General features: G+C 43.8%; 2 protein-coding genes across 2 annotated transcripts; both read right to left on the bottom strand.

Annotated features, from left to right (window-relative positions):
• Window positions 1-221: 221 nt before the first annotated feature.
• Window positions 222-6051, bottom strand: TACO1 (translational activator of cytochrome c oxidase I). Its single transcript, XM_081109082.1, has 5 exons — window positions 5531-6051; window positions 5121-5227; window positions 3695-3822; window positions 3014-3191; window positions 222-2679 (listed from the first exon to the last, which is right to left on the bottom strand). Exons 1-5 carry the CDS (start codon window positions 5808-5810, stop codon window positions 2479-2481), a joined length of 894 nt encoding a protein of 297 aa, XP_080965208.1. The 5' UTR covers window positions 5811-6051; the 3' UTR covers window positions 222-2478.
• A 629-nt stretch (window positions 6052-6680) lies between these two features.
• On the bottom strand, window positions 6681-7303 carry LOC308531853 (small ribosomal subunit protein eS26-like; the record flags this gene model as incomplete). The annotated part of the gene is made up of 2 exons (XM_081108948.1): window positions 6681-6694; window positions 6913-7303. 2 exons carry the CDS (start codon window positions 7301-7303, stop codon window positions 6681-6683), a joined length of 405 nt encoding a protein of 134 aa, XP_080965074.1.
• Window positions 7304-9533: the final 2230 nt, after the last annotated feature.

Below are 9533 nucleotides of genomic sequence, written 5' to 3'. Positions count from 1 at the left end.
TACCTCCAACCCACTGAAAGGACGTCTGAAAATGAACCCAAGCCAGCTCTAAGGTGCTAAATAATTTTATGTTGCTAAGGCAGTGACCAAAGATAAGGCAAGGGCAGGCCAGGACCAGAGCCCATTCTTTTGACTTTAAGGTATGCCTGACTCCCATCCCCTCACATGCTGTCCTCCTAGTTGGACAATATTGTGACTAGTTTTCTTCTTCTTTTTTTTTTAATGTTTCCCCTGATGAAAGTAATACATGATTATAGAAAATAAAACTCAGTTATAACATTATCATCCAGAGATAACCAGTTTTGACATTTTGGTACAATTCCTTTTAGTCTTTTTAAAAAAGACATTTTTATGGTTTGATACATATTTTAAATTTGGGCCATACAATATAGTTTTGCATCTTTGTTTTCCATTTAACATTATATTGTAAATATTTACTCTGACATATTCTTTGAGGAATAATAGCTAGTGGCAGAATAACCCATACAATCTTTAACTATTCAGTTAAGTAGTTATTTAACTACCCTATATAGGTAAGGGTCTTTTCACCAGATCTAGAGGCAGAACAAGTTCAAGTAAGGTTTTATTTCTGCCTTTTCCATATTAACTGCAGGAAAGGCTAAGGCACCACCAGGGGTCAGTGCAGAGCCATCTAGTATGCCTTGATGTAAGAAAATTGGTTAAAGAATCCCTATTAACAAATCCTATCTATTAAAGCACTATTCCACATAAGTAGCAAATTCTCTTCCTTAATTCAGAAATGATCACATTCCTCCAAGTTTATACTCAACATTTACAAAACAGCTATTTTATAAATTAAGGTCTATTAATACAAGATGTAGTATTAGACCTGTTCTTACCTGCTTGGTATGAGGTCATTTGAACATAAAATACTTGGCCTAACTACTTCCTAGGTTTGTTGTGAATATCAAATAAATAAAATGTATTATAATTTATGAAGTAGCACTTAAACTTTTAAGTTGCCCTATTTTAATGATATGCTATTCAGATATTTAGATAAGTTATCTTTTAAAAACTAAAGAATCCCAGGTAGTACGATGATAATGAAAGGAGGTATAAGAGCATATACTTTGGCATGATCATGGATTATTTCATTGGTTTTCCTTTCCCAAGCCTTCACTCTTCAGATGCTTAAGTCATCAAAGAATTAGTAATCTGTTTTTCCTAGAAGCTGAAGTTATCATCTATAACTAATTTCGTTTTAGTTCTTTTCCATCCTCCTTTACCTGAGACTTCTTCATGAAAATTGCTCTGAGCTCAGACTGGCTTAAACAATTATAAGTAGCTGAATAGCAGGGATCCAAAAGCCAGTCCAGGCCTGACATGCTGATGGGCTCCAGAACAGGTGGTTGACACTCTTGGCCTCTCTAAACCCAGAAGTGACTGTTAGAAGCAAAAAGCACCAAGGGCCCTATTTCCCACCTGGCCAGGCTTTTGATTCAGCCTTCTGTTCTCATTTCCTCTCCTGTTCCCAGTACCTCACCATCTGGCACTAGGGATGAAGAGGAGCTAGGGTTGGGCATTCTGGGGACCAAGCAGCTTTCTAAACCAGCTTGGTATGGCCTTTTCTGAGAGTAACCTAATCTGCTGACTGGTCCACTCTAACAAATCTCAGAGCCCACAGGGGCCCAGGCAAAGCAGGAGTCTCTTATCATTGGCACTTGATTTCCTATTGAGCCAGAGCCTTCAGCTCCCTGGCACACAAAGAGAATAAGAATGCATGTGCAGCAGCTTGCACTGGCCTAGGACAGCTCCCCCTGAGGTCCTATGTCTTAGAGTAGGATCTAACACAGGGTACCAATTGAACAGCTAGTGCTCTTCATAAGTATAGTTCCTGGTACATAGTAGGTGTTTGATAAACATCAGTTGCATGAATGAATGACAGGTTTAGGCCATTAGACCAGCATTAGAACATAGAGTGTCTGGAGAGAGTTACATTCCTATAGTCAATAAAAAAAAACAAAACACACCACAAAACAAAACAAACATAAACAACAGTCCTGGGATTGGAGTAGTGGAACTAGGCTTATAGACTTGAAAGGTAGTCAGGAGGGTCCTAACAGCTGGACACAAACCCAGGAAAACTCAAGAGCCATACACAACAATGCAGCAACACAGATCCATCACTCTTATTTAAGAGTATATGGGCCCTCACAGCACCTACCATCCCCAGAAGGGCCAACTTCCTGAGATCACAGTCTGACCAGATGACTAGCCCCACTCTGCATCCAGGAGGGAATGGGGAGACTCATCCAGGATGGCTCTGAGACACCAGCGGAGCTGACAAAGAGGCCCCAGAGAAGCATGGGGTTCCTGTGCCCACAAAGCCGTAGATCTTAGGCCTTTGAACCTGCTAGGCTGCAGACCTACTTCAGTCTAGAGGACACTGTAGAAGCCTGTGCTCCAGAACAAGCTGCCAGTTGCCTAGGAAGGAGCTGGAGGGCACATACAGTCTGGTTACTCAATGTTGTCATAGACCTGGATCACGTCCTCATGGTTGCCAAGAGCCTGGATGAGGTGGGCGGCCTGTTCCAGGTCCGGGTCAGCCAGCCGCACCTTTGTGTTGGGGATGAATTCTTGCGCACAGGACACAGGACACAAGCCCAGGGAGTCCAGCTTCTTCCTCACTTGATGCAGTGAGGAGGCATCACAAATAAACTAGGGACAAAGCAAAGTCAAGAGATGAGGAGCCAGGAGATAACAGGACAAAGCTAGACAGAACGTCACAAAACCTGAATGGAACTGCTATAATATATCTCTCGGCTTAAGCTCTTCACTGGCAGAGATGTCATTTTCAATTGTTCTGAATCCTTCTCACAGTCCTGGGTAGAGTAAGTCCTACCCAGTATTCCCGTAATAAATGTGCAATGTGTGAAGTCTTTTATCTCACCTGTACCCCAGGGGCAGGAAAGAAGAAACTGAGCGAGGCATGCCTTAATGCACCTCCTAGGGTCCTCTGGAAGGCCACCAAACACGAAGGCTTCGTACTTACTTTAAAAATATGTTGTTCCTCTTCGTCTTCAGTTTCATTAACATCCTCAGCTCCTGCTTCAATCGCCAGCTCCAGGGCACGCTCTAGGTTCACTTCTTTCTTCTCTTTGTCCTTCACTCCAATCACAATCACTCCTTTTTTATCAAAGGAGTGGCGAGCTCCTTCAGCCATCATTCCCCTGATAAAGAAAATGGGCCAGAACAAATGCCTTTAGACGCTCAGCTTGCACACTGCACTGCATGTCTCTCGCCCACCTCGCCTCTGGAGCATATACAGACATGGAGCAGCTCTCTTCCTAAAGAAGATGCAGCCACCACTGGGCAAGGGAATAATCCAAATAGATCCCCACCCTCTCTTTTCTGCCCTGTCTTAAGTTTAGAGGATGCAAAGACTTTGCTCATCAGTTCCTATGCCATTTAGATTCCATTCCTGATGGTACATTTTAAGATGTGGACATTATAAGGCTATAGATGAGATGGGATAACGAGCTCCTTCTACAGTTAGGAACAAGTCTTTTGGATCCTACCTAGTACAGAACACATTAAGGAAGACTAAATTAGCCCATTTAGATTCTGCTGAGGATGAAGAATGTATAAAATCTGAACCAGTACCAGAGAGGACAGTACTTTCCTTGCACAGAATTAGAACCTAAAGGCTCCTTCACTTTCCCCACACACCTACCCATTCTTGTTCAGGATATGTTTGATGTCCGAATGGCACTTGGGGCCACTGTTAGATAATGCCTCAATGAGCAGAGAAGAGCCACCAGGGCCTCGACCCTCATACAACAAATAAATGTCCTTGGTTTTCTGCAAAAAAACAACATAAGCACATTTTCCTGTTTCTCAATTCCCTCCCCAGAACCACAGGTACCACCCGTACAGTTGACTCCATAAATAGGCTCTTTGGGCTTGAGCCTAAGCTCTCAAGTGTTTATTTTTGTGTGTCCCCCCCCACTCCCCCCCCAGAGGAGGCCTATGGGACCAACATTTAAGGTAATTAGAAGTACTACCTCTTACCTGGAAAGGGGTCTGTTTCTCTGGTCCCTGAACAATCAAGTAGCCATGTCCCAGCTTTGATTCCTCTTCTCCCCAGCAGAATTTCACACCTACCCACCCTTGTAACTCCAACCAAAACTCAACCTCCTTCACCCAATCCCTTATGAGATCCACCTGTGCTCCCACCCCTGGGCTGCTGAGCACCGCTACACAAAGTTGCATACCTGTGCCTTTTCACAAGAGCCACTGAAAATAGCATGGCCTCCAAATTTCAAACAACTGATCAAAAACTATAATGACTCATCTCATCTGGATCTCCCATGCCACTCTGCCCATGCATCCAATCCTTGCCACTTTCTTCAAGCACCCTGCCTGCTGCCTTCCCAGGAACTCTCAACTGATAACTTCTCCCTTCCTCTTGCACAAAGGAAATAAACCACCACCAGGTAGGGAAAAAAATCCCCTGACTCTACCACCTTATCTACACCAGGCCAACATGAAGGCAATATTTGTGATAGAGCAAGCTTCTGGAGTCTGTCTGTTTTCAGTTCTGTCAATTCTGTGTGACTTGGTCAAGTCACCTAACCTTTCTGAGGACTCAGTGAAATAATGCATTCCATTTTCTTATCAAAGTGCCTGGCCTGCAGTAAACACTCAGCTATTAGCTATTAAGATGATTATTACTTCTTCAGATCCTTCCCACTTGTCCAGAGGAAGAGGCCCTCTCACCTGGGCTTTCTCACTGTCATCTGAACTCTCCCTCTTTCTACTGGCTTTTCTCCTTTTGCGTAAATATCAGAAAAACAAATCCTTCCTCAGTCTAACATCAGAACTTTCCCCACCCTGTGCTCACTCTTTCTACCCCATCTCCTCACAACTCAGCTGAGCAGTCCTAGGTTCTATGACTCTGTACACTGTCTATCCATCCTATTCCTGATTGTGCTCCCATAACCAATGGCCAAGGAGAGACACCAAAAGGCTCTGGATTGAAGGTGTCAACTACAGTGCTACCCTTCTCTCTGATAATTTAAGGAGAGGCTGGTGGCCTTTCAGACATGGATCCTGTCAAGGCTCTGATCAATAACAAGAATGTCAAATCGAGGACACACCTCCGTTTTCAGCGCTGCCTCAATCGTTGACTTGGGCATGTGCTTGTTGCGACACACCTCTAAGATGTGGGCCAGGTTGCTGTTGAGCTCAGGTTTGGGGCCTCCTTCTGAGATAGAAAAGAATGAGTAAAGTCATCGCATCTAATAATTTCCAGACCTATACTCCATCATTACCCAGAAGAGTGGCAAGTCACCACTTTGTTCTCAGTTTAGAATACTTTATCCAGTGTTTGTAAGGAATATGGAGGAGAAATATTTTAGAAAAGTTTTTAATTTACTCTGTCTTTAGGAAAATGAAGGGCCGAGGATGGGGATAGGCCCTGGCCCAGCTCCCGGGCAAACTAGGCAAATGAGGCCTTGGGCACGGAGAGGGCAGTAGGGCCAGCCGTGGGTGACGGTCAGGTTCTCACCTTTAACCGCTAGGCGGATGCTCAAAGTAAGCTTGGAGAAGATGCGACTCCTTTCAGTGTCCTTGGGACCCTTGATATGTCGGACTTTGGACCACTTGTTGTGCCCAGCGCGGGCTGCGGTGGTGAGGTGCAGCGTCCGGCCCCGAGCGGGGCCACAGCCCGGGGGATGGGGCTGAGAGCCTGCGGAGACGCACGGAAGAGCCGCCTGGGCTCCAGGGCCTAGAGCCCGCAAGCATGGTGCAGCGGTCCTGCTCAGATAGACAGTGGCCCACGCCGCCATTGGCTCCGACCCTGGGCCAAGGTCAGCAAGAACAGAGAAAGGGCAGCGGCCAAAGTCATCAGCCAGTCCGGTCGCCGCCGGATCAAGCAGGTCAGGAGCCTGCGGTCGCCTTCACCTGCCACCGGTGAACCAAGGGCTTAGGCCCCCCGGGAGCAGCCGGAACAACACGGACCCCGCGCCGCGCCCGCAGCAGCGGGAATGGGTCATCTGGCTGGTGTAACACACTTCCTTTTTCCGGTCCGTTCTAAAAACGCGTCCCCACCGCTCTCAAAATCCGTTCCGCAACTGCACGCACTCCACCTCGGCTGCCCTGGGGAGCGCAATTTCCCACAATGATCTAGTAGAGATACGTCTGAGTTAAACTAATTTTGCTTCTGAATTGCTTGCCAACTCTGAGCAGGTCCAGAATGATATTTTGTTGTTGCAAAGAAATGTGTACTTCAACAACCGCATTACAGGAAAAGAAATCGCCGCCCAGAGTTGTGATTTACCTAGTTAATCATTTGGTCTCTCTGAACTTCCTTCTCGGTATTTGTAAATAAGGATGCTACTAGTACTTGCTTTACATAAGGTTAAAAACACAAAATAAGCTCTTGCAGCTTTAAAAGAACAGTCTTATGTAAATAGCAGAGCGATCATAGTGTTGAAGCCCCTAAATGCAAGAGAGGGCCTGCGATTCAGATGAGACTGGCCATTCTGAAGAGGGAGGATGATCAGAAACGCTTTCTGGAGCTAAAGTCCCCTCTCCATTTTCCCTTCTGCTCTCCCAAAAGAGAAAACGGAGGCCGTTAGAAGGAGAAGACAGAGAAGAAATAAAGTGGCAATTGCTAAAAAACTTTCTTATGGCTTTTCATACTGATGAAATGAAATTCAAAGGAGTTGGTCTGTTAAGGAGCAGGACAAGTGTGAAGTTGGATTAGGACAGTGTGAAGTTTAAGCAAGTTACTTTATTTTCCTAGATTTCCATTTCCTTGCAAGGATTAAATGAGATAATGGATGGAAAGTACATGGGCATGGATTTTATGTTATTACATAAGTACCTCCATAATCTCAGATCTACTCTTTTTTTCTTTAAGTACAATTTCCATTATCCCCCCCCCACCCCCCCGCGAGAACTTTTCTTCACTCCTTAAGGAATTAGTTCCTTTCATGGGCTTTGGTGGAGGTTGTGGGGCAGCACCTGCAGGTCTAAATTGGGGTGCGGGTGTTCGGTCCTTCTGGGCTTCCTGAGAACAATTCTTGACTACCTTGCTGTGAATGGCACAGCTCACACAGTGATGTAGTTTCACATACAGCTTGGGAAGCACATAGGCATCGAAGACACTTGCTTCAGAGATGTCCCTAACAGCGGGGGCCTCAACTATGTTTCGAATGACAAACTTCTTAATGAACTTGTCCTTGGGCATGCATCTGGTGCAGTTGGTGCAACGAATAGGCTGCACATGGCCTCGGCCTTTTTTGGAACAACTGTTATTCCTTCTTTTCTTGGTCATCTTGGAAATGAGGACCCGAGAGCTCAGATCTACTCTTTTTGTTGTTGTTCTCATGTCCTGACATTATACTCTGGTTGGAGGGAATTACTGTACTCTGAATATGAGTTCTTTATCATCTCTTTGCTTCTGTCTCGCTAAGATCTTTGACTCAAGACCCAGTTCAGCTGTCACCTCCTTAGTAAAAGAGTCCACCTTTGAATTTTAAGCTATAACTCACAGTTCACTTATGCATTGTTCTTTTCTTACTGTTTGTTATCCAAGCTACTTGGGCTCAGCACTCTCCTCCTTGTATTTGCAGATTAGAAATACCAGATTGCTGGGTGGAAGTGGAACAGGCTGTATGGGGGATAAATGGTGATGGGAAAAAAAATAAAATTGTTGCTTTAAAAGAAAGGAAAAAAGGCCAGATTTCTCCTAGTACTTCTCCCAATTCCTATATTAAGCACAAACTTGTGTCTTTGCTAGTCTGTGTCCTACCTCACTTCACCTTGATAATTTGTTTTTCCTTCAAGATTCAGCTCAGGCATTATTTCCCACCAAAGGAAAACATCTCCAAATTCTTTAGTTGGGCTCATTTGCCCTACTCTGTGTGCTCACATAATCTTTCATGCATGTCTCAAAATGTTTATGTCCGTCTCTGCTATGATATTAAATTATTTGAGAGCAGGACTGTATTCCTTTGCCTACAATACTTCTTGTTTTTAAATAACAACTTTAACATATAATTCACAAAGTAACCAATTTAAAGTGTACAAGTTTTGAGTATATTCACAGATTCTTTCCACCATCACCACAATTTTACATTTTAATCCTTTCCAAAGAAATCCTTTACCCATTTCCCCCAGTTACCCAAATCCTAAGCAATCACCATGTTATTTCTGTATCTATGGGTTTGCCTATTCTAGACATTTTATATGAATGGAATCTCAAAATATATAGTCCTTTATGACTAGCTTCTTTCACTTAGCTTGTTTTTGGGGTTCATACATGTTGTAGCATGTATCAGTACTCATTCCTTTTTATTACCAAGTAATATTCCATTGTATGAATAGAGCACATTTTATTTACCTATTCATCGGTTGATGGACATTTGTGTTATTTCTACCTTTTGACTATCCTGAAAAATGCTTTTATGAGCATTCATGGCCCTGGCCGGTGTGACCAGAAAGGTTATCAGTTTGATTCCAGTCAGGGCACATGCCTAGATTGTGAGCTTGATCCCAGGTGGGTGGCATGCAGGAGGCAACTGGTTTCTCTCTCACATTAATGTTTCTCTCTCTCTCCTTTCCTTTCTCTCTAAAATCAACAACAACAAAAAACTTATTAGGAGAATAAAACAAAAACCTCTCCAAAATTCATTAAAAAAATAAAAAATAAAAACTCTTGTGGCATACCAGTTGAAAATTGCTGCTGTAAGCAACCCCCCCAATTTTTGTTGTGTTCAGTCTGATTTTTAACTGCAGTATAGCCCAGTTTGAGGTTAATAGTTTACCAGCTTTTCCCTTAAAAACGAAAGAGTAAGAATCATGTATTTCCCATAAAATACGGAGTCAGGAAACAACAACAACACACAGTCAGACCACATAGCAGTTTTAACAGCCAGTAGATGCTCATTTTGCCACATAAAACAAACTCTCAGAGTATATACTTCCCTTCAGAGACCCATTGCCACTCCCAGCTTCATTCTTCTGACAGAATGGCAGGCACTTAGTAAATTCTGGCTCACTGAACGAATCACAATTTTGCTTTTCTTTCTTCCCTTGAAATGGCCCAACATGAATAAAGAATGACAATAAAAATAAGTGGGAGGGGTATTCACCTAGGACTGCCTGCATTTGGATATCAGTGGGGACAGGAACTCCTTATCCACCCTACCATGTTGGGAAAGTGGCTTGGACTTGGAAACTCTACTTATCACATTAGAGCCTAGTGTCCAAACCCACAGGATTTGAGAGTTACCATTTCTTTATCACCCTTCCAATAGATTACTGAATCCTGATTATCCTGGCTCTTAAATCTGTTCAGTTGTGGCCTATTCTCCTTTCCTGCTTCTCCTTAGTTCAGGCTTTTTTTTTTTCCTTCTCTCACTTTGACAATTATAACAGGTGAACTGACTCCCTGTCTCACCCCCCACTCAAAGGTAATTTCTTGCCGAAACCGGTTTGGCTCAGTGGATAGAGCGTCGGCCTGCGGACTGAAGGGTCCCAGGTTCGATTCCGGTCAAGGGCAT

This window comes from Myotis nattereri, assembly GCF_964212035.1.
Source record: "Myotis nattereri genome assembly, chromosome: 16".
Taxonomy (NCBI): Eukaryota; Metazoa; Chordata; class Mammalia; order Chiroptera; family Vespertilionidae; genus Myotis; species Myotis nattereri.
This window is presented reverse-complemented; position numbering and strand designations above follow the sequence as displayed.

What these genes read in the sequence shown, in the direction of transcription:
- TACO1 (XM_081109082.1), bottom strand. Translation starts at nt 5,810, where the DNA reads ATGGCGGCGTGGGCCACTGTCTATCTGAGCAGGACCGCTGCACCATGC. An exon ending in CATCCGCCTAGCGGTTAAAG is followed by an intron (nt 5,228 to 5,530) that starts GTGAGAACCTGA and finishes TTTCTATCTCAG; the next exon opens with AAGGAGGCCCCAAACCTGAG. An exon ending in AGGAACAACATATTTTTAAA is followed by an intron (nt 2,680 to 3,013) that starts GTAAGTACGAAG and finishes CTTTGTCCCTAG; the next exon opens with TTTATTTGTGATGCCTCCTC.